This window comes from Plectropomus leopardus, chromosome 14, assembly GCF_008729295.1.
Source record: "Plectropomus leopardus isolate mb chromosome 14, YSFRI_Pleo_2.0, whole genome shotgun sequence".
Taxonomy (NCBI): domain Eukaryota; kingdom Metazoa; phylum Chordata; class Actinopteri; order Perciformes; family Serranidae; genus Plectropomus; species Plectropomus leopardus.
In genome coordinates, this window is record NC_056476.1 from 17241455 (window position 1) to 17268329 (window position 26875).

The 26875-nt window shown below is 41.0% G+C and overlaps 1 protein-coding gene across 1 annotated transcript in view; it reads left to right on the forward strand.

Annotated features, from left to right (window-relative positions):
- Positions 1-26545, forward strand: part of LOC121954129 (protein unc-79 homolog) — a 46612-nt gene extending 20067 nt beyond the window's left edge. The window contains exons 16-51 of the mRNA XM_042501466.1: positions 1514-1637; positions 3138-3278; positions 3988-4203; positions 4953-5180; positions 5322-5472; positions 6196-6275; positions 6373-6521; positions 6629-6786; positions 8246-8427; positions 8512-8713; positions 8850-9032; positions 10198-10266; positions 10676-11013; positions 11139-11321; positions 11520-11682; positions 12638-12787; positions 12895-14139; positions 15227-15328; positions 16327-16443; positions 16617-16719; positions 16811-16951; positions 17078-17116; positions 17234-17346; positions 18533-18618; positions 19004-19177; positions 19496-19564; positions 19643-19753; positions 21494-21598; positions 21699-21776; positions 21898-21987; positions 22099-22274; positions 24071-24254; positions 24364-24567; positions 25641-25718; positions 25814-25855; positions 25965-26545. Coding sequence (XP_042357400.1) covers positions 1514-1637; positions 3138-3278; positions 3988-4203; positions 4953-5180; positions 5322-5472; positions 6196-6275; positions 6373-6521; positions 6629-6786; positions 8246-8427; positions 8512-8713; positions 8850-9032; positions 10198-10266; positions 10676-11013; positions 11139-11321; positions 11520-11682; positions 12638-12787; positions 12895-14139; positions 15227-15328; positions 16327-16443; positions 16617-16719; positions 16811-16951; positions 17078-17116; positions 17234-17346; positions 18533-18618; positions 19004-19177; positions 19496-19564; positions 19643-19753; positions 21494-21598; positions 21699-21776; positions 21898-21987; positions 22099-22274; positions 24071-24254; positions 24364-24567; positions 25641-25718; positions 25814-25855; positions 25965-26153 — 6163 coding nt within the window. The 3' untranslated portion in view covers positions 26154-26545. The remainder of the gene's footprint in view (positions 1-1513; positions 1638-3137; positions 3279-3987; positions 4204-4952; positions 5181-5321; positions 5473-6195; positions 6276-6372; positions 6522-6628; positions 6787-8245; positions 8428-8511; positions 8714-8849; positions 9033-10197; positions 10267-10675; positions 11014-11138; positions 11322-11519; positions 11683-12637; positions 12788-12894; positions 14140-15226; positions 15329-16326; positions 16444-16616; positions 16720-16810; positions 16952-17077; positions 17117-17233; positions 17347-18532; positions 18619-19003; positions 19178-19495; positions 19565-19642; positions 19754-21493; positions 21599-21698; positions 21777-21897; positions 21988-22098; positions 22275-24070; positions 24255-24363; positions 24568-25640; positions 25719-25813; positions 25856-25964) is intronic.
- The last annotated feature ends 330 nt before the right edge of the window (positions 26546-26875 follow it).

A 26875-nucleotide genomic window follows, 5' to 3' on the forward strand; every position in this document is an offset into this window, starting at 1 on the left:
ATAGCAGATATGTATTTTTAGTAGTCCAAACATTAAAGATAAATGATTTGTGTGAACTTCACATAATCTCTGAAAGAAGGCTCTTATCCAAAAATACTACTGTCAGCCTCAATTGTCTATAATGCATGACACTAGCTTTTGCAGTAAGGGAACATCTTAGATAGGGAAGTGGATGCACTCTGGGCCGATGGGCTTCTCAATAGCAGGCGTATTATCAGTGAAAAGTAAAAGAAATGTAATAGTTTAACATTTTGGGAAATAGTCTTTTCTTTTTTTTTGCAGAGGGTTGATTGAGACCACCCTGAAGTCTGTGCGGTATAGGAGATGATCAGCATAGCATTAAGACTGGTATCAGGAGCAAACAGTGTGACAGTTAACAAATTGCATCTTGTTTGGTTAACCTGTGCACAAAAACAAACAGAACACTGGCACAGGTGATGGCTTTGTACCTGAAAAGCATCAATTTCTGTTCATTTTGCCATCATTAAATAATACATTTATCTGTGAGTGCCAATGTTCAGTTTGTTTTTGGATCCTAAAATGCCAAGTTTCAGGTTTCATGGATTCTTTTCATCGCAGCAAGTTATCCAGATAACAAGTGGAGACTCCAGGAAATCAAAGAGCCTGGCCGCCTGGTTTCTAGCCAAGTAAAACTGCAATTTTTCCTTTTAAATTCGGCTTGTGAACTGATTAAACTAACAAATAGTGGTGGGATGTAGCTAAAATCAGGCTAACTGCTTCCCTTGCTTTCAGTCTTAATGTTGAGCTAAGCTCCTCTCTCCTTTTTCATACTTACAGTTTCATACTTACAATCTTCTCATCTCTGGTAAGAAAGCAAACAAGTGCATTTCCCAAAATGTTGAATTATTCCTTTAGCTAAACCTAACCTTAAAGATATACTACGCAGGATTGTCAGTTACTATTTGTTAACATTCAGAAAGGCCATCCCAGATTTATTCTCGTTTGTTGTTTCAATTTATGTTGGCATTTCATTTTTTTCAGCACTGTCTCTTGGATGGTGCTTATGGTCTGGCACCTGGTTTCTACCTTTTTATAAAGCTTTGACCTCACCTGAGCGCTGTGGGGGTACACGCCCATAACCTTCCCAAACACAGAAAATAATAAAATACAGGCAAAGGGCCTGTAGTTTTTTTTTTAGAAAAATACATCACTGAACACTTCTAGTGGGTCGTAAGTGATGATTTAGAGGGATCACTTCTGTATGAGTCTGTACGCAGTTTTTACTAAAATCCTGCATTGTATATCTTTAAACAGCTATTCAACAGCCCAAATTCTTTTAATGTGTATCCACATGTTAAGACTTCCACCTATGCGTCATTCTGGAAAATGTATGCATAAATGAAATCACCCGCTGAAGGAGAAATAAAGCCGAAGCCGTGTGAGGACAATACAATTGCAGCATGGAACAACATTAAAAATAACAGGAGTGAACCGAAAATCACTGATTGTGTAACAGAGGAACAAAATATTCTGCTCCACCTTCTGCTTACAGTAAGATGTTTGATATCGAGCTGTGCCCTCTGCCCTTCTCCATGGAAGAAATGTTTGGCTTCATCAGCTGCAGATTCTCCGGCTACCCAGCGTCTGTGCAAGAGCAAGCTCTGCTGTGGCTGCATGTAAGTATGCATACACACACACACACACATGCACATACACACTGTCTCATGTCCAGTTCACATCCTGGGGTTCTGTCCACAGCGCGTGTGAATTGAACAGGTTGTCACAGAGTGTGAGAGTCTGGGCAGGGGCCCTGCTGAATATGGATCTGGGTCACAGAATGACACTGAGAGAGATAGGAGGGATCTTGCCTTCCATCCCATATGCACTCACAGCTTGCTGCCCTGTATACATGGATCAATTTCAAGTTTTCTGTCACAACTGTGATCAAGAGATTGTATTAATTTACCCCGATTAAATAGGTCACATTCAAATCAGGCAGAGAAGTGGTGCACATTGTGACTCTGTACATCGTTCAGGGTATAGCTGTGGTGCGTCCATGGTTTGTGGTTATATAGATATTTCCATTATTAAGTGTCAGTTAACCCATATTTTGCCACTTACCCTGCTGGTATTAACCAGGCATATAGTATTCATGTTACAATATAGCAAAAAATACATTTAAAATGCTCATTAGCTGCATTTTTGTTGGTCTTTCTCAGAAGAAAAAGGTTCCTGTTGAAAACATAATGATGTCATATATCATGCATATCCACAATTTAATCCATTCATTCACTGGCTGCTTATCATCTTAAGGGTCGCAGGGGGGCTGGAGTCTATCCCAGCTGTCATTGACAGGTTGCCAGGCTATCTCGGAACTGATATCCAGAATTTGTTTCTGGAAAGTCTCATTGCTGATGATTTTATCTGATGTTATTTTTTAATGCTTGAACAGCAGCATGAACAAAATGTCATCCAACTACATCGTATTTGAGAGTGTCAGACTTTTTTACTTGGTAACAAGATGAATTCGCAAGCTCATGTTTTATTTGCTCTGGCAGATACATCTGGTGCCCCTTGCTTTTCACAGATTTCCATCAGCCTGAGATGTGCTGGGCCAATCACAACCTTTTATCTAATTTGGAGTGTGTTTGAAACAAAAAAATTAAAGAGTTGAAAACATTTTTTTTTTTTCAAAAACTGCTGTTGCGTCAGTATTGAAGACACTGTATGCTATGTTTTTGCTTCAGGAAGACATGTCAACTGTGCTTAAAAATTTAGAAAAAAGATGTGTTTGCTGTTTATTATACCAACTCATGGTACAGCAGCACGACTGGATATACCAGTTCATCACTGTACACTGTGGTTTATTTACATTTTTGCATCTCTTATGTGCTGTTGCTGGCTATTCCTACTGTGTTGGAATTGGCTGTCTACATTGGGCGGATGTGGTCACTCACTGCTATGTCACATGTAGATAACTCGTTGAAAACACCCCTTGGAAAGCGAAGATTAACTGAGAGGTTCTAGGCTAATTTGCATTTGTGATTTGGTCTAGCAATGTCAGGCCAAGGCTTTTCAGCATCTGCATATGAATTAGAAAAATAGACTTTTTTTTTTTTTTTTTATTATTAGTGTCAATGAACACTTAAACGTTTGTGTGTCTTGTTTGGACCCAGGTGCTGTCGGAACTGGACATTGTCGTGCCTCTTCAGCTGCTGATCGGGATGTTCTCCGATGGTGTGAACTCTTTAAAGGAGCTTGCCAATCAGAGGAAGGCACGTGCTTCAGATCTGACTGGAAACACTGGGGCTCGCAGGGTGAGCTAGACAGTAATGCCAAAAATACTCCCCCCCAAAAAAGATATGGTGGTTCAAAGCTTGTTTTAATTTATTTTCATTCCAATTTAGTTGCTGAATCAGCAGCAAGCTCCACTTCAGTTTACTCAAAACATCACTTGACTTGATGTTATTACACCTTTGGGATCTTTTTTTTGGCTATTTTCTATCACATGCCAGTTAAGGATTATGAGACATTTCTGCTCCTCTTTGCTTCTATTTTCTACCATTCATTGGGATGTACTGTATGTTGCCATGGTAACTGCCACTGTCTAAATATAGCTCCTTTAAAGGGCTTAATTGAACTTGACTGTGATGTGGATCTATCATTGAAATTTACAGCTGAGCAACTTTGTACTCTTTGTACGTGTCGTCGTAACTGACAGTCACAGGTGAACCAGAGATTTAAAGACAGACGTGTCAATGGTGTCAATTTGAAGTAAAAGTAGGAGTACGCACACATCCAAACAAAAGAGGGCAATTGCTGAGCCGAAGCAGATTTAAAAAAAAAAAACAAATTAAAAACTTGCACACTACAGGGCTCCAATGTGGACATATATGATATATTATACAGCTATATATTACACCTAGTTGATATTTCAAGTTTAATAAAACTGTGAGCTATTTTATTTGAATTTTAAGTAAAACGTATATATTTTACTTTATTTAGTGATGTGCTCTTTGATTGTAGGTAAGCGTGGTGTCTGATCCGGGACGCCGTGGGCAGCACAACACCCTCAGTCCATTCCCCAGCCCCTTCAGGAGCCCATTCCGCAGCCCCCTGCGCTGCAGCCCCTTTAAAAACCTGGGTCACGCTGCTGGCCACTGTGCTCTGGATCTGGACTGTGAAGATGATGACATGAACCTCGGCTGCTTCATCCTCATGTTTGACCTCATCCTCAAGCAGGTGACCACACTTTCCTGGTGAAAACTTACTGACATACTTCCTAAAGGGACTACAATTTGTTACGCTTAACAGTGATGATATTTAAAAGGACTTTTTTTGTTTCTTGGTAATTGTATGGAAGTAGCACAATGTCTTAAAGGAAAAGATCACTCCAAAATCAGAAATACACATTTTTCCTCTTACCTGTAGTGCAATCTATCAATATAGATTGTTTTGGTTCCTTCCTCTTCCTTCTGCACGATGATACGGTTGGCAGGGGTAGTTTGTTAGAAAGAAAATAGTTCCTACATGAAACTACTCACAACAAGGTCTGTGGACTATCTTGAGTAACCAGGTCATGATTTCTGGAAGGAGACATTGCTGTATTTCATATGTATCTTTTGGCACTTTGAGCACCACAAGGTGATTGCCATCTATTTCTGTTATACTGGAGAGAAGGAATACATCTCTACAGCTGATATCCCCAACACTGCAACTCACACCAAAACAATCTAGATTGATAAATAGCACTACAGGTACGAGGACAAAATATAGATTTTTGATTCAAAGTTGAACTTTCCCTTTTATACAAACACCATCATAGTGTATTACTTAACATTTGCAGACGTTGTACACAGACAATTATTCGTCTTGTTCATTCATAGCGAGACTTAACAGCAAATATGCCCCCACGTGAGATTTTGAGATTTGTGTGTCGTGCCCCACTTTTCACTTTCCTGTTTTTACGGTCATGTCCCCTGCTGTCCCAGATGGAGCTCCAGGATGACGGTGTGATGCTGGGTCTAGACAGCAGCCTGGGGAAGGATATCGTGGGCATCATTAACAACGTCTTCCAGGCCCCATGGGGTGGCTCACACACCTGCCAGAAGGATGAGAAGGCACTGGAGTGCAGCCTGTGCCAGTCCAGTATCCTGTGCTACCAGCTGGGCTGCGAGCTCCTGGAGAGGCTGACCCCCCGAGAAGAGATTCGCCTTGTGGTGATACATAGCATGAATGCTTTTGCATCTAATATATGTCATACATTATAAAATCATAACATGTTCAGAAAATATTTCAATTTTTGTCTGTCTTCATTTTCTTCAGCTTACAAATATGACAATGTTTGATTTCTTCTGCAGGAACCTACGGATAGTTTGGAGGAAACTCTGCTTTTGGGTCAGCCAGATTTCTCCGTCGGCACAGAGAATGGAAGCGAGGAAGGAGACAACCCAAGTGGCGCACCAACTGATAACCCCAGTAACCCCAGTAACCATTCTCCTGATAACCCATGTGCGTATCAGTTCTATTCACAATATGTGAAAAATGTTCAAAATAATGAAATGTGTCAGTCATAATAAAATATTTCACAAACTGTTAACAGCCAAAAGAAACCCAGTAATCCGTAAAGAAATACTTCTCCCTGTTTCCAGTCTTTATAATAAACTAGCTAACTGGCTAGCAGCTGCAGCTTCACATGTACTGTACAATATGGTTACCAACTTCCTGAAATGGAAATAGGAAAGACAGCACTGAATGCAAGTTTTTTATTACCTTCAGTATTTCTGTATACTCTTCTCTTTTTTTTTTACCGACGGACTACACTCACCGAGTCATGACCAATGAGAAGCACATTCTGTGTTTGGAGTAGTCAAAATAACATTAAATCAGCAGGAGGATGACACATCAACAGGGTTTCCATGTGTCTCATACAAATTACCCTGTCTTAATACTCTGACCCATCATATTTCCCATAGATTTGCACTGAAATGATTCTCAAAAATACAAAACAAACTGTGTCCTGTATTACAAAACAGAACTTTTAGTTTCCAATTATGGGATGATTTTTTATTTTATGGGACGAAGCAACCCTACTGTGCACATATGAAAATGATATCAATGTTGGACACTTATGTTTACATTGATATGTTTCCTTCACGTCATTTAACCATGTCTGCTCTTTAACGGTGCAGAGTAACTTGAAAGTTTCCTCTAACGCGACAGTCTCCCTTCCAGCCCTGAAGAATAACTCTGATAAGAAGTTCTCCTACCAGCAGCTCCCAGTATCTTTGAAGCTCATATACACCATTCTGCAGGTACTTGTATATTAAAACTGAGGCACAAGCAGACCAGAAGCATTCAAGAATATGATTTATTTTTGAGTGTTGAGTCACACGTTTCCTCTGCATTCAGGAAATGTCCAAGTTTGAGGAGCCCGACATCTTGTTCAACATGCTAAACTGTCTGAAGATCCTCTGTCTCCATGGAGAGTGTTTGTACCTCGCACGCAAGGATCACCCCCAGTTTTTGGCCTACATCCAGGAGAAGATGCTTATCCCGAGGTATGTGCTGACAGGTCATTTTAATCAAAATTGTTGTGAATTTTTGTTTTTAACCAACTCCATGATAGCAGTGTGTGTGTGTTTCTAATTTGGTGTTTGTGTTTCAGTCTGTGGTCCATGTTGAAGTCAGAGTTTTGCCAGCTGGCCTCCCTTGCCGTGCCTCAGCTCCTCCACGCCCTCTCTCTGTCACATGGGGCGGACATCTTCTGGAACCTCATCAACACAAACTTCAACAGCAAAGACTGGAAAATACGATTCGAAGCAGGTGAACGATAGGCTTATGGTGTAAAAATACATATATTGTAAATCTGAAGATTATTATATACCATGTAAAACCTCATATTCAGGTATTAACACTTCATCAAGCTTATGATGATGTGATTAAACCGTCCATATTTTTTTCAAGGTTTAATTCTGCAAATGAAGTGTGTGTGGTTGTGTATGAATGAACTGCCAGCCTGCTTATATAATATGCTACCTAAACCACTGCCTGCCCACCTCTCCTCCTACTGTTGTCATGGTTACCATGTGGCTCAAACAGGCGGCAAAGAGGAATTGTGGGATTAATAAGGGTTTTCTCGCCTTGTGATTGGCAGAGAGGAGCTGTACGACCTTGAGACAGAGGCAGAGGACATGTCCTCCGACTCAGTGTGTGAATATGGGAAAACAGGAGAATAATTGAACTGACAAACATACAATAAGTATTCCTCAAAAGGTGATAAGTTATCAGCCTATTGTGTATATGAATAATCTGTAAAAATCTGTAAAATGAATTCAGACATTTGGTCCTACCACCCAGTAAAATTATCCACCATGATGACAGCTTCAAATAATGATGGTCTATAATATCAATGTCATTACACCCTCCTATTAGTAGTGTTGAAACAGATATAATTGTGGCCAAAAATCACACAAATATTAATTTAAAACGTTGAAGAGACCAACAGGCAGTGTGGTGCTGCTCAGGGATGTTTCTGAACCCTCACACTGACACCTAGTGGTCAACACTGGGTCCTTCCCATCAGCCCAGAATGACTGAAAGTTTATGGATTTCAGATTTCAGAATAAAGGTTCTAGCTTTAGATTTTAATCAAAGTCATTATAAATAAGCCCAACAAATACCAGAAAGATCTTTTTTGATAACTTAATGCATTTCTTTTTCATTCCACGCACACAAGATGACGGACATTGTGTTGTCAGAGTGATAACTATGGATTTGTATATGTAAAATCATATTGATATACCCATGCATTATGTGAATACAAATATGATGACAAAGGATGTAGTAAGACACGACAAGATAAGATAAAACTTTATTTATCCTGAGGGAAACTGCTGTGCAGCAGTTACTGACTGAAATAACTCAGCAGAAAAATTCAATATATAGCAAATATAAACTAAATATAAATCTTTATAACAGTTATGTGAAAAATATTTTAAAATCTAGCTTGCAGTAAGGTTCAAAATATGAGCAAAAAAATAGCCAACAGTGAGGTGCAAATAAGATGAAATCCAATATATACAATAATACAAACAGGTTGCCAGATGTAGCTGAGTATTACATTAACTTATATTCGTTAATGACGTCATTGCCGGTTCTGTTTATTGTATGAAAGTAATACTGTCTGAGCACGTGGCAGCTCGGTTGTGTCCTCTTGCTCTGCGATCTGTCTGTGTTGCTGAAGATGTTCTTGTTCACTCTGTATTCTTGTGAAAACTCTCAGTGGAGAAGGTCGCTGTGCTGTGTCGGTTCCTGGACATCGGTGCTGTGACGAAAAACCACTTGCTGAAGTACTCTCTGGCCCACGCTTTCTGCTGCTTCCTGGCTTCTGTGGAGGATGTCAACCCAGCTGTGGCCACCCGGGCCCGACTGCTGCTGGACACCATCAAGAGGCCGGCCCTGCAGGTGACTTTGCTAGGCACCTTGTTCATTTAGCTGTGTGTACTCACGTCCAGCTGTGCATTTACACGTGTGTTCTTTATTATCCAGGGGTTATGCCTATGCCTGGATTTCCAGTTCGACACTGTTGTGAGGGATCGACCCATCATCCTCAGCAAGCTCCTGCTGCTGCACTTCCTGAAGAAAGACATTCCTGCGCTGAGCTGGGAGTTCTTTGTGAACCGCTTTGAAACATTATCTCTGGAGGCTCAGTTACACCTGGACTGCAACAAGGAGTTCCCTTTCCCTACCAGTACGTAGCTGCTGTGTCCCCATTCACACTTTTTACAGCTGATCCACCCACTCTGCGTGTTTCTTGGCAGGATATTTAGTGTAACAAAAACATTACAGCCTAGTAGTGCTCAAAATTACAATCTTTCTTTTGACAGCTATCACAGCCGTGCGAACCAATGTAGCCAACCTCAGTGATGCAGCAATGTGGAAGATACGAAGGGCCCGCTTTGCCAGGAATCGGCAGAAGAGTGTGCGTTCACTCCGTGACAGTGTGAAGGGAGGCCCAGCAGAGTCTAAACGGGCATTTTCACTCCCTGAGTCACTGAGCAACCGACTTCGTGAGTAGCACAGATCTGTCTGTCTGTCAATCTGAATCTGAACCTGTGTCACTATCATTCACTCTTTGGTCACTCAGTGCTTACAAATAACTTTTGAGACTTTGAGTGCCTCCTAGGTGCTTTATTTGGACGACATTACATCTGCAGTCCATGTAGCGTCAAGTCTGTTTGTTAAGGAGAAGCACCTGCCACTGTCTGCATTGCCGTCATGCGGCCCATTTTCTATTCCTTGTGGTTCGGGCCAAATGCCTCTTTATTTGCAAGTACTATTTGACCACAGTGGACCCATTTTCCTAGTGTTTCTCTTCTCACTTGTCTGTTCCCAATGTTCATTTCACTTGAATGTCTAAACGCTACTTTGTTTAAATTAATAAAGGAAGAACTCCCAAACATGCCATTCATTTTATCCATGGCTCTGAACAGCAGGATGTCTGGGAGATGCTTCTTATGTTGGCGTCAAACAGATGTGATCTGATATTTGTTATTATCCCTAATTCTTGATAACATTTGGAAATTCTACTGTTTTGAGACTCAGTGTTGTAGTCAAGACAAGCTAATCCAACACCAAGTCGTGACCAAGACCAGTGTACTGAGACCGAGACAAGTCCAAGAATTTTAGTGTTTGAGACCAGTGTGAGACTAATTATGATTAAATGTAGAACATGCAAGATGCACATTCACCAAAAAAAACCCCACAGAAAACATTTTTTTACTGCCATACTTTATGTATGAAAGTGTACCATGAGATATGTAAGTGAATTTTATTTGTGGGATTTTTCCTTTGTTTTCAATGAACAAACAAAGACAAACAAGCACTAAGGAGCTGAAATCAACATTCAACTCCTTTTTGCATAGGAAATTTAGTGATATCCTTGCAGTTATGGCCTTGAAGCAGTCTTGAATTACAATCCTCCTCTTTGTCTGAGAACTTGACAAGACCATGTGAAAATGTGGTCGACTCTGAGACAAGACAGACACTTTTAAGAAGTGGTCTTGAGACCAAGCTCGATCTTGATTATTATAACACTGGGGCCATTTTGTCTGTTTTTGTGTTTTTATGTGTTTGTATGTGCACATGTTGAGTGACAATGAAACTCAGACATGTGTCCTGTACTACCTCCCCTGTACAGTCTCCTAAATTGTGTTCTTCATATGTGGTTTTTAGCTCTAAGACTTACGAGGCAAGAGCACTCTGCCCCGACACTGGGAGATATGATAGAGAAAGTCCTGCCAGGTAAATAACAACTGAAATCTGAAACATTATTCTTCATAATCGCATCATATTGGAGAAAAATGCAGTATGGTTATCAATAGAGCTTACATGAAATTATGAGGGAAAATTTGAAAAAGCAATGTTTGCTCTATTGTGACAGTCATTGTTTTTTCATCTGACACTAAAAGGAGTGAAAACAACACTCTTGCTAACAGCAAACAGCTAATGACAGCTGCTAGTCATTTTTTGTGTTTACCCCGTTTACATATTCCATGAACATGCTGCACTGATGTATGTGTTTTGCATGATGATGTCACCTGCTGTCTTGCCAGAGTAGTGGACAGGACGGGTTGACTCCCCCTCACCTCTGTGCTGTTACCCCCCTGGTCCTGCACCCCTCCCTTTCCCCATCTTCTCCCTCTGCCTGCAGCACGTTTCCTCCCGCACTTTAACCCTGACGCTTCAGCCCCTCTTGTAGGCCAGACCCCGTCTCCAGAGGACGACACCATCATCAGAGACCTGCTTCCTGAAGATGCTGGCATAGATCACCAGACGGTTCACCAGCTCATCATGGTGCTCATGAAATTCATGGCCAAAGACCAGAGCAGCGCTGAGGCCGACATTGGCAGTGCCAAAGCTTTTAACACAGTGAAGCGTCACCTGTACGTGCTGCTCGGCTATGACCAACAGGAGGGCTGCTTCATGATTGCACCTCAGAAGATGCGCACTTCTACCTGCTTCAACGGCTTCATCGCAGGCATTGCACAAGTAACTGACATATAATCTATCACATTTTGTGGTATTTTGATGTGACTGGTATATTTCGCAGCACATGGTGAAGAATATGACAGTACAGCATGAATGCTGATGATTTTACTGGTTGTTTCGTGTAGGTGATGGACTACAATATTGGTTTGGGGAAGCAGCTGCTCCCCCTGGTGGTCCAGGTGTTGAAGTACTGCACGTGTCCCCAGCTCAGACACTATTTCCAGCAGCCGCCTCGATGCTCTCTCTGGGCCTTGAGGCCACACATCAGACAAATGTGGCTCAAAGCCCTGCTAGTTATCCTCTATAAGGTACTCTTTGTATTACTATGTGTTAGTGGGATTTCTTTGCAATTAATTATTCATCCAGTCTCTAAAATAATTATGTTTTTTCACCTCTAAGTGAGCGGTGAATCTTGCCGTTACATATTTTCTTTCTAATGTATGATACACAGTACGAATTACAAAAACAATAACATAAGCTTATTGTATTTTTGTTATGCACCCCAGTACCCTTACAGAGACATGGACGTCAGTAAAGTGGTCCTTCATCTGATCCACATCACCATCAACACACTGAACGCCCAGTATCACAGCTGTCGTCCCCACGCGACGGCAGGGCCGCTCTACAGCGACAACTCCAATATGAGCCGCTACAGCGAGAAAGAAAAAGGTGAAACAAAATAAAGAATGTTATTTATCTCAAATAGTGATGAACTGAATAATTCTTTTCACAGTATCAGTTCCTTTGAGTTGATACATGAAAATGTATCAAACCTTTCCAAATTCTCAAGTTTTTATACTTTTTGCAAAATATGGTGTCAGTTTCTCCATGATGCTCTGTTAAAGTACATTCGAGTGATAGCTGGTGCTGTCTGCCCCACTAAACTTCTCCTCAATACATCACCAATCATCGTGTATAAGCTAAAGATTAAATCTAAAATATTCATTTTACTGCATTGATTCAGCACTTGTGTGTAGGTAGACTATGTAAGCTAAAAGGGATGTCACAGAAATGTCACTGACCAACAATATGTCATTCTCTGAAGGGCAAGTGTGTGGCTCATCCTATCAGTTTCTCTTGCTTTTGTTATTAATGTATTGTTTAAATGCTCTGAGGAATAAAATACAACACGTTCTCTTTAGCGACCATGTCGTTTCCACTTTACAATTTAAAGCCCATGAACTCAAAGAAGTCAGAGGAGCATCTGAGGACCATCTGAAGGCAACATTTGCTTTGGCTGGCGATAGTCTCGACTCAAGCCTGCTTGTTCATTGAGTTCCATTGCTGTATCATGTTGTTAAATGTTAAGGTTTCATAAGCACTAGGGTGTTTGACAGGCTGTTCTGGTACTGGATACTTAAAAGAGTTAAAAAAACATTTGTTCATTTTTGCCCATCACTAATCCCAAAATCCCCAGTCTACTGAACATTTTTTAAAAGGATAACTTTACCATTTATGGCAGCAAATTATGACAACATTTTGTAAGTGAAAGCTCTCTATGCTATGTATATTATAATGGCCCAGTCAGATCAAAATGACAGTCTTCCCAGTAAATTGCTCTTCCAACAGGCTTTTGTTTGCCTCTTAAATGCAGAACTGATGTTATTTTTTTTCTCCATCTTAGAAGAGGACAGTGTATTTGATGAGTCAGACGTCCATGACACGCCGACTGGTGCTGCTAACAAGGAGTCACAGACCTTCTTTGCCCGTCTGAAGAGGATTGGTGGCAGCAAGTCTGTGAAGTACCAGCCGGTGGAGCTGAATGCCAAGAAAAGTAAGAAGCAGAGGCTTTCAGAGTCAAGCGTAGTATAACAGCGGAACATATTTCTGAGATTGCAGGAGGGTCTCACTTTCACTCTCACTTTATCCTCTGTGTGTCAGGTGAAATTGAGCTGTCAGAGTACCGTGAAGCCAGCGCCCTTCAGGACAGCATTCTGCACTGTGTGAGGGAAGAGAGCACTAGGAAGAAGCGGCTGCAGGCCATGCACAAGCAGAAGTCTCTGGACATTTCCAACACTGACTCCATCCTCTTCAATCTGGATGAACACAGACGTAAATCCTGCATTGATCGCTGTGACATGCAGGCGCACCCCGTGGTCCTGCCGCCATCCTCAGCCACGTCCCAAGGCAGGCATCATGGCAAAGGATCATCCGACGGGTCTTCGGTTCGGGTAGAGGGCGGTGACACCGTGGACCGACGAGGCTCCAAGCCTGTCATCCCAGAGGTCCGCCTCAGCTGCATGGAGACGTTTGAGGACAAGTTGGACCTAAGTTCCCTGGGAGGATCAGCTCAGGGGAAGGAGGACCAAGACCTCATCGACCTCTCCTCTGACTGCACCTCCATTCCAGAAAAACACTCACTGCTCTCCATGTCCGACAGCGACTCCTTGGTGTTTGAACCATTGCCTCCTTTGAGGATCGTGGAAAGCGATGAAGAGTTTGATCTTAACACCATCATAGCCTCCAAGTTCAACGGGAGTCCAAAGTTCTCTTCCTCCCCTGCAAGCAGTAAGACTTTGCGACTGTCTCCTGTGGTTCAGGTGAGTGTGGAGGACTGTTCTAGTGACAAAAAGTCCCCAGACCTCGTGGTGAGGAAGGAAGGCCCAGAGATTGTGGAAAAGAAGCCAAACCGTGTGACTCCCAGTGCCTCCCTGGATCTTCCTGATCGTCCGGAAAATGTCTGCCACGAAAGCCCCATGACCTTAAAGCAGAAGAGAGACCTGCTGAGGAAGACTCCACATGTCCCCGACACCTCACTAGACGACATGTGTGAGGAGGTGAAGGCCGGGATGGTACCAGGGACGAGCCCTTCAGGTAGGACCATCTTCTTGGACATCCCAGAGGACAAAGCAGAGCCTCTTTCCTCACCAGAAAAAAGTAAGAGTGACAGCAATGATGAAGAAGAGGATGGGGATGATGAAGAGGACGATGACATGGGCGATGAAGTGGACAGCGACCAGAAGGCTGACAATGCGGATGACAATGATGAGGCAGAGTTTAAAATCCAGATTGTTCCCCGACAGCGGAAGCAAAGGAAGATTGCTGTGAGTGCCATCCAGAGGGAATACCTGGACATCACGTTCAATATGTTTGACAAGCTGGGTGGAGAGCAGACCACAGAAACCGGTAAGGTTGGATAAAGATTTTTTTGGGATTTGAGACTTATCCAATGCCTTTTAAAAGCACACTAATCACTCTTTGTAACAGTGTTTTTAACTATCATTAATGATTGAACTAAACTTAAAGGACTATACTAGTGTTTGTTTGTTTTTTTCACTCAAAGTTTGGCCATTTACTACATATCACCTGCTATACTACTGATCACTGTTAAAGGCTGGGTCCATTTATTTATTTATTTACCTACTTATTTTAGTATTTTACAACATTATGTAGTTCCCCAGTAGTGCACCTCATGAATTCAGATTTGAACATTTAAATTTGGGCCAAAGTACCAATGTTTTAGCATCAAAAGTCTTCCACTTAATGTGCCTCTTTGTGAATGAGCCAAGCCTTCTTTGAGAATATTTTGCTATCATGTTCCAAATCAGCTTTATTCCTCTAACCACCTATCTGCTTGGAGGCTTAGCAATGTACAGTTTTGGACACCACATTAGTTCAGATAGACAAAAAATACAAACAAACTAATTGATGGGGACAGTGGACAGATGGACCCGCCCTTAAACTGTTTTTCAAACCATGCTGATGTGTTTGAAAATGTCTTTTTCCATGGTTACAGCAGAGGCACCCAGTGGTTTCAATTTCCGTACAACATGAAAATCAATTACCAGACGATAAAAACTTGTGTTAAATCACTTACAGATCACATCACGGGCTCACTCCAGGCTTAATCACTGACCTCGTCACAGTTTATGTTCCTGACAGATCAGTGTGTACTGCTGACTCTCTCACACACTCAGTGACAGAACCTCACTCCAGAACTAAAGTCTACATTGATGCTGCATTTAGTTCCTTAGTAGATCTGTGAATCATATGCACCTCACTTACAACTTTTAAAAGAAAACAATTTTTTTTAAACTTTTAAACATTTACCTCACCCGCAATATAAATTTTCACTGACTTACAATTACTTTTATATTTTCTCCTTGATTCACCCCTTTAGAATGGAAAATATCTTGTGTGCTACATGCAGTTTTATTATTATTATTATTATTACCTATGCACCGCCCCATTATTTAGCCTTATTTTCTTTCAGATCACAAAGTCCTGTCTACATTGGAAAAGCCACGAGAATCTGCCTCGGCCCCAACGCTCGAGGCTGCTATGCCTGAAACAAGCCACCGCTCCTCAGTATCAAGTAAGATCCAAATACTTTGCCTCTTAATCTGCTTGTACAGTTCAATGAATTTTGTTGGTGTGATATCTTTATGAGGACCCTAAAGTTACAGTAGGCTACTTTGATTAAAAAAAGCTCATTTTTCGTTTTAGCTGAAATTGTCAGTATATTCACAAAGCACTAAGTGATTTTTTTCCCGGAAACATATTTAGTGTACTCTTTAGCTGTAAAATAAAGAAGTTTGCTGCAACCCATGGGCAGTGCTTTGTACTTCGGCTGACTCTTTCCAACATGGCGGCTGGGTCGCAAACTCTCAGTTTACAGCTAAACAGTACACTAAAAAATGCTTCTGAAAACATTTGAGTTGAGAAACAGGCAATACAGTATCTGAATCTTGATTCATATTTGATGAGCACTGCCTAGTTTGACAGTTTGACACAAGCCATGATTGACATTACTGACAGCCGCTTTAGAAAGTCCTTGGCTCTGATTGGTTGTTATTGTGTCGATTGTCGTGGATGCCATTAGAAGCAGTAGGAAGAGGAGGAGGGACATGGCTGTTTTAACAGATTATCAGTCTCACATCTTTCAGAACATAGTGACAGTTTCCACAAATGTGACACAAAGTTATTTTTATGAAATTTACCGACTTTAGCTTTAAATTACCATTTTTAAATAAGATAATTTGTGTGCTATCTTAAATATCTGCGAGACAACAAATTAGTAAATTCTCTTTTGTAAACTTAATGTTGGAGCTTATATACAACAAAATAACATAATCTTGACATCATAAAGTCACTAAAATTCCTGAGAGAATGTAGAGAGAAATGTGTTTTTATAAATTCATTTTCAAATTAGTTTCAGTCTAAAGTCCTTTTAGAATACTTGACTTGACCCTCTGTTTTCATGTGTATCTTACCTGCAGTATTTCCATGTAGCCACACACACTTTTTGCTATTGCTGGAATGATCATAGCAGGTACTTAATCCCAGGTGTTGTTCTTTGTGTCTGACCTTTAGCTCAGTACCGTCAGGTGAAGCGAGGCTCTCTGGGAGCTCTGACCATGAGCCAGCTAATGAAGAGACAGCTGGAACACCAATCCAGTGCACCACACAACATCAGCACCTGGGACACGGGTCAGTCACTGAAGACTTTAATTTATTTTATGTTGATGCCTTGAGGAGATATATGAGCACAGGGCAGTAACACGTGAGAAAACAAAAGTTATAAAAAAAAATAAAATGTTATTCCTCATTGACTGCATTCAAATAAGTGAATCTTACCAAAGGCCGATGTTCTCTTTTCGTAGGTCCAACAAAGACCAGTCTGCTCTCTGCACCAAGCACTGTCAGCATGTTTGTCCCTGCGCCTGAGGAATTCATCGATGAGCAGCCTACCACGATGTCTGACAGGTAAATGAATCAATCAGCAGCTATACTTGTCCTTAAACAGGTCATTGTGTTGCTTAGACCGGCCTGTATTTTTTTCTATGTAATGTCCAAGGTGTCGTGACTGTGCCGCCGTGCTGGAGGAATACGACGAGGAAACTCTCGGCCTTGCGGTGGTCGTTCTTTCCATGTTCATCCACCTCAGCCCTGATTTGGCTGCTCCCATGCTTCTTGACATCATGCAGTCTGTGGGCAGGTACAGCCGCTCCTGCAATCTGCATCCACACAGCACTTCACCGTTAAATGAAGTTTCATAACTCACCCTCAGAGCTCATGCATAATTCATCCCGGAGTCCTAATCCGCTGCTTTAACTTCTTTCAGGTTGGCATCCAGTGCCAATTTTTCTGGACAAGCTGAGAGGTATGAGACATTAAAGCCGTCACACCAGCGTTCACTGTGCTTATGGCTGAGTTTAATAATAGATGTGAAGTGTGACCGCCTGTCCATCACAGCCTTTCTCCCTGTGATATTTTGCAGTATGTTGATCCCGGGGAATGTAGCAGGTGTAGCCAAGCAGTTCCTCCGCTGTATGTTTCACCAGCTGGCCCCTAATGGCATCCTGCCCCAACTCTTTCAGAGTAACATCAAAGGTCTGCTCACACTACTGACTACTAGAAATGCTTTAAATGTGCCTGCACTATTTCTATAGAGACTTATAGCATGCCACTAGGTTTTCTCTGTTATAACCTATAGTAGATGAATATTTTACCGCTTTACTTTACATATTTATCATAAAGGTCCCATATTGTAAAAGTCAGATTTTCATGTGTTTTTTAAATTATAAAGCGGGTATAGTAGTTATTAGGGCGATTCATTTTTAAATCGCAACTAATCGTAGAATTTCTATAGTTAATCGTGATTAATCACATTTTTCATTCACATGTTTTCAACTCCATTATTTTACATTACAAAACAGTTATAGTCCATATTGACGTGGTAAAGCAATTCTTACCAGTGTCTTGAGAAACTAGCACAGCCTAAGGTCTTCTAGTTTCACATATCAGTATCATCACTCTGTTTTTAAAACTCAGCCCGGTACAGCCTCTTACAGACGGGAAGACACTTAAGTAGGGAGAAGAGCAGTTTTCTGTTGCTAAAGCAGAGCTGGATCAGGCGGGGGAGAGAGGAAGTGAGGCACAGGAAACTAAAAATAACGTGATTAAGGTGATTTAAAAAAAACAACAAAAAAACCCAAACGTGTCATCTAGTAGATACCCAAAGCACAAGTACGAGCTTAAAAATGAACATAATATGGGACCTTTAACCTTCTAAAACCTAAGGAAATTGTAATTTCTTTGAAAAACATGAAAAGAAGGCAAAGAGCAACTTATGAAGGAATGACCACAAAATTCACAAGAAATTACCTGAAGATCAGCAACAGAAAAGAAAATGAAAGAAAAACAAGACACAACAAGGAAATGACCTGAAAAGTGCTTATAAATACTATAATTCTCTGTAACATAATTTAAAACATGTAATTCTGGTGATTATAAATATAGTTTAGTAACAGTAATTATTATCCCTAGCTTCTTTTCTTTCACCCCAAGACATTTTTTGAAAATAAATTTCGAAATCTGCTAATTTCTTGCAATTTGTGGAACATTTCTTACAAAGTTTTTTATTGCCTTTTTCCCATGTTTCTGAAAAAGAAATCTGAGTTCAAAGATTTTAAGCACCAGATTTTAAAGGGTTTATATGTTTTCCATAATGATACGATTAAGGTAGTAGTTTCCCACTGGACCTACCATCACCTTTATTCTTTGTGTTCTTTTGCAGATGGAAGTTTTCTGCGAACACTTGCGTCCTCCCTGATAGATTTTAATGAACTGAGTTCTGTTGCTGCGCTCAACATGCTGCTTGAGGTAGGATTTTATTTCATGCAATTGTGTGGAGTCTTGTAACCAGCAGGAGGAGCTCTTGTAAAGCAAAAGCTTTCGTGGCTCTAGCTACATGAACAGCATAAGCCCATCTAAAACAACAAATCATCGGGGCATCCAAGAAAACCTTGCCTCACTCTGCACCACTGTACCAGTTTATTGTTGCTGTTCAGCTAAATAAATGACACAGATAAGAAATGGTGCATGAGCTCATCCAAGCAATCATCTTTGCTTCAGTGTCCTAAATCCCCCGCTCTCATCATGGGCATTGTGATTGATCAGCAGTGAATGATCACTTAAATGGAAATATCTTCGCTTATAGAATTTCATTATATAACCCTGTTGTGGTTTATGCCTCTGTGCCCTCCAGGGCCTGAACAACAAGAAGAGTCTGCCAGCAGGGGGCACAATGCTGCACTGCCTGGATAACATCGCCACCTTCATGGAGGCGCTCCCCATGGACTCTCCTAGCAACCTGTGGACAACCATCTGCAACCAGTTCCAGACCTTCCTTGCAAAACTGCCCTCCGTGCTTCCTCTGAAGGTAGATATCGACTCTTCCGCTCACTTAGTAATGGTCTGATATGGTCTAATGTGATTATGGCTGGAGGAAAAAGCATCTAGCAGTGCCCTTGTCGGGTTCAATAGGACAGAGTCTTAAAATTGTAATTGATTTGACTCTGATGCTTTTGACCTTGGGGGTCAAATTATTGTACTCTAATCGGGTTATTACTGCAGACAAATTTAAAGTCCAGGAATATGAATTATATGCAACATGCAATAAATGTCAACTTTTGTATTTTTAAACTTACCTACAGTCAAGGGGTTGTTTTTTTTTTTTGCAATCTGTGTGTCTCATTAGTGCCCCATGGATTCCAGCCTGAGGATAATCATTTGTCTACTGAAAATCCCAACTACAAATGCAACCCGAGTAAGCCTACAGCAGAATTTTACAGACTGATGTGTCCAAATTCTGGCCTTTTAATATCTAACTTTTTCCACCCTGCAGAGCCTCCTGGAGCCTTTCTCCAAGCTGCTGAGCTTTGTCATTCAGTATGGCATGTTCAGTCTCTCCTACCTCGTAGAACTATGTGGACTGTGCTACAAAGCCTTCAACAAGGTGTGTTTACAAAACATCTTTTTGCAAATGTAGGAATAAAGTCTGTGTTGACATCCAGTATTATGCAGTCTTGAAAGAGTTAATGCTTTGTCCCTGAGCAAATTGGCCCGATTTCTTTCAAAAACACAGGAAGAAGTTAAGTATTACAAGAAAATTACTTGAAATTCAGAAAAAAAAGTAGAAAAAAGGTTTTTAATAAAAATAGTAATAATAATTAATACAGCCAACATAGTTATGTCCAGAAATCTATATTTATAATAATAATAATTAAAAAAAAAAAAAAAATTAATTTATTTATTATTTATGATTATTATTACCGTGACATTTTTCCTTTTTGTAATTTGTATATTCCAATATTTTTCATTTTCTCCATTTTTTACAATTAATTTTCAGGTCTTTTTCTTTTCCTAATTTCTTACAATTTCTGGGACATCTCTTGCCAAGATGCTCATTGCCTTTCCAGCCATGTTCTTAAGAGAAATCAGGAGAAATCAAACCAGAACCTCAGCTTTCAAAGGTTTCAGTGCACAAGAAAGACGTCTGAACGAAGCACAAGAAAAATGATGTTGTTCCAGGTTTCCAAGGGTTAAACCTTTTAAACTAATCTGCAGTGTTAAAAATGTTGAGCTCCTGTTTGCTGGCCTCTCACTCATCACTCTTTTGGTGCTACACCTACTTCCCTGACTCTCTAGTCAGCCAGAAATGTGGCCATGTGTCACAGATGATTAAGTAGGCAATCAGCTAGTATTGATTAACATGATTAGTTGGTGTGCTCGGGCCGACGGTGTGTTTCTGAGTAGCTGTCTCAGACAGAGATGGAGCCAGAGCTGTCTGCACTGCTGGACCAGATGGATCCTCAGTCCTCCACCACTGTCAGCGCTGCATGCTTTATGTCTCCTGCAGTATTGATTTTCTACACCCTCTTTAATTCCTCACCGTATAATATCCGCTTTTCAAAACCCGGAGTCACTAAGAGCAATTGCCTCTGGAACCTGTCCTGAGCAGTTGTTTTATAGAGAGGTGAGGTTTCTGGGAGGTGCAGTTCAGTTATTGCTAGAGGTCAGTTTTTTAAGGACACAAGTCAGGTTCTCTAGACACACTAAAGTTTGTCACACCGCACACCATTCGTCACAGCTCCACTGCACGATTCGCCGAATGCGACTGGGCCTTCTAGCTTAAGAGCAGACTATGATTTGCTATTTACCGAACGGACATGCTCCATTAACTTTTAATTATGAGAGTGCTGCGAACAGGTATGCGCATTAACAAGTGAGAGTCAGGAGCAGCTCTGCATTCTGTGAGAGCGGAGGACGAGCATGTGCCCTCGCCTAACATAAGCAAACATGACTGCATAGAGAAAGAGAGAGGCAAAGTGGAAGCCAGAAGATGACAGTGTGGTTTGTAAACAGGCAGCTGGGCTTTGTGTGGAAGGGATGAACAAAGAGAGCAGCCTGTCCTCAGGGAGGGAGAAGGCAGCCTGACAGCCTCATCTGAGCTGCCTGGGACTCTGGGAGGAGAGATCTGGACTGGCCTAAATCTACTCCTCAGCTTCACTATTCTCTGTCTATTCTCTGTCTCCCTGCTTCCCCTCCCTCCCCACTCGCTGCCTGTCCTTCCCCCTCTATTCAGGCTACAGAGTTTATGCTCTCCTCGCAGCATGAGTAAGGGAGAGTGATAATAGAAAAAGGCAGTCTTGCTGCATCAGTACATTTACTCCACTCTCTATCTCCTTGCATCCAGGAGAGAGATAAGTTCTACATGTCCCGCATTGTGGTGTTAGAGCTTCTGCAGGCTCTCAAGTTCAAGTCTCCCCTGCCCGACACAAACTTGTTACTGCTGGTCCAGGTAAAAGCAAAAATGCAGTTTTTTTGCACTTCAGTTTACCAAATAAATCACAGTGTTTCATCCTGAATACAAATCTGAAACCTGCCGTGGAATTTCTCAGTTTGTTTGTGCAGATATCGGTACGCGGCTAGCAGAATCCACCATCATCCAGAAGCACATGATCGCAACACTGCCGGGGGTAAGACTTTATTCGATGTGTGTTTGGAGCTTATTAGAATCAGCCTCATAAAACAGTGGGACATAAAGATAGACCCCACTGTGTTTGCTCCTAAAGGATAAACTGTTTTTGTTCTCCACAGTGCACAACAGCAGCCATGGAGTGCATGAGACAATATATAAGTGAGCTCCTGGACTTCATTGCAGACATGCACACGCTAACCAAACTTAAAGTAAGCCTTGTTCTTTGTCTGAGTGCTACAAACCATTGTTTTTTTTAAATCAAATGTTTAAGTTATTTCCATATTTTGCCTATTGCTCAACCTTATCTTTTCCTTACTCAGAGCCATATGAAGGCTTGCTGTCAGCCACTACATGAGGACACTTTTGGGGGGAACTTGAAAGTAGGCTTGGCACAAGTAGCCGCCATGGAGATCAGCAAAGGCAATCACCGTGATAACAAAGCTGTGGTCCGTTATCTTCCCTGGCTTTATCATCCGCCATCCACCATGCAACAAGGGTAAGAACGACACAACTGCAGACATGTTTAGTGATGGGGGTACAGAGTTTGTCCTTAGTCATTAGTTCAACGTCCACACATAAGAAACATTATGACACATTACATTTTATTTTATGGAAAAGATGTATACCCCATGTGGGCTTATACCACAATAACATAAAATATACTGCAAGAATAATGTGCAATTACTTAAAACTTAGTAAATTTATACTCTTGCAATTCAAAATAGCACATTATTGATTCAAGATCAGTGCCATAAAAAAGCTGCAAAGGCACAGCATGTTACTAAACCAAATGATACCAAGAAGCAATAAAAGAGCTGCTGAGCAGCAGAAAACTGCGCTTCAAAATAAAAGCCCTGTGCAGAAATTCAAAATAATGTGTTTTTTTTTTACAAACTTGACATGCTGAGAAGTCACTTGCGGCCCATTCAGAATGGACCAGCGACCCATTTCGGGCTGCGACCCTGCAGTTGGGAGCCACTGAGTTAAAGGGTCATTTCACCCAAATTACATAAAAGCACATTTCCTCTAGTTACATTTAGCTGTCTTCATCCAGGTTGTGTAATGTTCATGCGAAAAAGAAAGAACTGTGGACAGTGTTTTGGTATGAGGGCAAAAATATCAAAACCTGAAAAAAAAATTATGGCCACCAGAGATAAGTGGGGTTGCAATAGTATGAGATTTTCATGGTACAAAAACACTCTCACAGAGTTTCGCAGGTTCACGGTATGACAGTTAGAATAACACCTAAAGGAATGAAAATGAGAGTTTTCTTGTTGCACAAATGATTTTTTTACTATAACTGAAACTTTTTCTTTCATGGAAGTATGTGTTAAATTTAGTAGTATGAAAATAATAAAAATATAGGTAAGATTCTTCATATGGTAGAGTTTTTATTATTACTATAGATAGGCAAATGTATACGGTATGCTAACCATGGATTTACCTTATAGATATACAAGTTAAAATCGGTATACTGCTGCAACCCAAGAGATAACTGACAAATGTTCCTAACACTAACTAATATAGAGGTAATATACTGTAATGATAATAATACATTTTATTAATAGAGCACACAGACAGGGAGTGAAAAACAAGATATTACAGTCAAAGTAAAAAGTGCAGAGACCAGTAAGAATAGTAAAAATAAGATAATTAATATAAAATAGTAATTGCAAGAATTAAAAGCCAGACTAAATAAAGAGGTTTTCAGGTAATGTTTAAAAATGTTCACAGAGCCTGCTTCTCTTATAGCTTTTGGAAGGGTATTCCATAATTTTGGAGCAGACTTAACAAAAGCTATGCTGCCTATTTTCTTGTGCGTATAATAGTGTGTATTTAAAAACCCAGCAGCAGAAGATTTGAGAGCACGTGAGGATTATAGAACAACAGAGAGTCTGCAATGTAGGCCGGTCCCAAACCATTAAGAGCTTTAAAAACAATTAAAATAATCTTAAAATCTTTTCCAAGAGATACTGGGAGCCAGTGGAGTGTGGCTAAAACCGGGGTGATTTGCTCCCTCTTCCTTTTTTTGGTTAGAAGTCGAGCTGCACAATTCTGAATACCCTGAGGTTTCTCAGTTGGCTGTTTGAGAGGCCAGTAAAAGGAGCATTGCAATAATCTAATTGATTTGGAATAAAAGCATAGATACGTTTTTCAGCGTCTTGATAGGATACGAATGGCTGTACCTTTTCAAGATTTCTCAAATAAAAAAAAAGAAGTAAGAGAATAAGATTGTATCGAATATATTTTGGACTGATTTGTGAGTATGAATTGCACTGTTTTTCTCTTTAGGCCAAAGGAATTCATCGAGTGTGTGTCCCACATTCGTCAGTTGTCCTGGCTACTTTTGGGCTCCCTGACACACTGTGCCCTGCACCAGGGCTCCACCTCCTGTATGCCCATCCCTCTAGACGCTGGCTCCCACATCGCAGATCATCTTATAGTCATCCTCATTGGTTTCCCAGAACAGTCAAAGGTCTGGCACGAACACATCCCTTCAAATTAACCCCACCCAGGTTTTGTTAATGTGATCTATAACCACCTCACTGGCCTTGTCTGTTTTTGCTCTTGATCTCTGTCCCCAGACATCAGTGCTGCACATGTGCTCTTTGTTCCACGCCTTCATGTTCGCCCAGTTATGGACCATCTACTGCGAGCAGGCGGCCGCTGCTCCGTCGCTGCAGAACCAGAACCAGACAGAGTTTTCCTCCAGCGCCATCCTCACTGGCCTGGAGTTCTGGAGTCGGGTTACACCCAGCATCCTGCAGCTCATGGCCCACAATAAAGTGGTGAGTGCTGTGCTGAAGATTTAAAGGGTAATTTGGTATTTTTCAACCTGGACCGTATTTTCTCATGTTTATTTTTCAAAGTGACTAATGGAAACACAATTTTTGAAATTGGCCCGTATTGATTGAGGCAACTGCAACAGGCAGCAGCAACACAGGCTTCAATCTAACCACATTGTGTATTTGTGCATTGTCAATTTATATCCATTTAAAGTTCTTGTTTTTGCCACTGACAGGCTCAGATTGATATTTTTAAGTGTCTGACAATATTATGGAAATTATCCCAACGGAACTAAACCTTTTTGTTAAAGAATAAGATCCTTTTAATTTAACCTAAAACGTCCCTCAGATTATCATCACCAAAGCCACCAGACTTCATATAAATAAACTCATTCCAGCGTGTATACAGCCGGCATATGTTATATCTCACTCTGTAAATTATGGGTTTATTTTAATCCAGTTGGCGGTGGTGATTGTTTTAACAGTTGAAAGACAAACCAAGATGATTTTAGCGAGTTCTATTTTGTTTCTGTGGGATCTACTGTTGATTTTAAATGGAGTGTGATGGGATTGGCAATCGTGATTTTGGGGCTGTTTCTGGAAAAACAAAAAGGATCTTACTCTTTAACCAAAAGGGGTATCTCTGCAGGTATCGTTTCCATAATGTTGTCAGACATTTGAAATAACAGTCTCAGCCTGTCAGTGGCAAAAACAAGCAGTTATAACGGAGGTTCATTGATGTGTACAAATGCTGGCAGGGATTACATTGCAGTCCATTTCAACACTGCTGGCTGGAGTCGGCTCGCTCAATACTGGACCAATTTCAAAAATCGTTGTCTCCATTACTCACTTAGACACAATAGACACATGGGAAAACATGGTCCAAGCTTAAAAAACTCTCTTTCTCTCTTAATTGTAGTTAAGATAAGAATAAGGTGCTTAGATATGTGGCGTGCTTGTTCATTTGTGAAATAGAAAGAGTTTTGGATTTTTGGATAAATTCCTGTTGTATATACAGTGAGGAAACTGAAATTATGTTAGTGAAAAATCCAAGTTTTGATTGTTTTTTTTCTCAGATGGTAGAGATGGTGTGTCTTCATGTCATTAGCTTGATGGAGGCCCTGCAGGAGTGCAACTCAACCATCTTTGTCAAGGTTTGCTATAACTAGTGATTTTCAACATGGTTAATATACTGCATGATCACCCAAACTCACGATTAATAGTAGTCAATTATCATTCTCTCCTGCAGCTAATCCCTATGTGGCTGCCCATGATTCAGTCAAATCTTAAGGTAAGGCTTTAAAAAACTTTGGTGCAGATTAATTAAATGCAGGTAGCTATCAACTCTTTAGGTGATTTCAGACCAAAGTGTTTTCATTTTTACATCCTTCCTTCACCAGCACCTGTCTGCTGGGCTGCAGCTGCGTCTCCAGGCCATCCAGAACCGTGTGAACCACCAGTGTCTGCAGGGCCAGACGTCTGGAGCCCCTCCGTTTGCTCTTCGCAAATGGCTGCAGTGCACCCAATTCAAGATGGCTCAGGTGGAGATCCAGTCGTCTGAGGCTGCCTCGCAGTTCTACCCCATGTGACCTGCTCTGTGGTCACCTCGGGTCCAGTCCGGGTCCTTTGACCTGCATGCATCTTCTCTGACTAAACAATCTAACCAAAAAAATGACTCCTCTGTGAACTGATGTGCTGTGTTGGACTCATGTGGACTGGATCATGTTCAGCACTTTTAGTATACTACCTGTATTTGTACAGTAAAATCTATGCTATTTTAAAGTACTATCACTGGAGCTGATAATTACAGGTTCGGCAGGCTTTTGTGGGATAATTGTATCAGGTGCCTAACTGTTGTATCCAACAGATTTGACGAGTCAGTAGATGACTAAGAGAATTTCTATAGACCCATGTTAGTAATAGCGAGGGTGTGAAAGCAAATGCTCGTTGAATCTTAGATACGCTCACTCTGTTACATTCATATTCTATCACTTTTTAAGTTGCTTGGTTGCAAGCTGGATAATAAAAGTGCGAGTTTTTCTAAACGCTGAGAACCCTGTCATTTCCTATGAATTGCAGACCCCCTTCAAAATTCAAATGTGACATTTACTGCCCTTTGATGTCGTGGCTGATGTGGAAAATGTCCAGTTTACCATAATGCAGATGGCAGAGCGATAAAATCAGCTCTGTTGTTTACTCCCCCGGACGAGAAACTGAACCTCAGGTGTGTCCAGGAAAATGACATGACATGCATTACTCAGCTCCAGTCTGAGATCCTTGTCAGACTGTCAGTCACGCTGCTTCTTGCCGT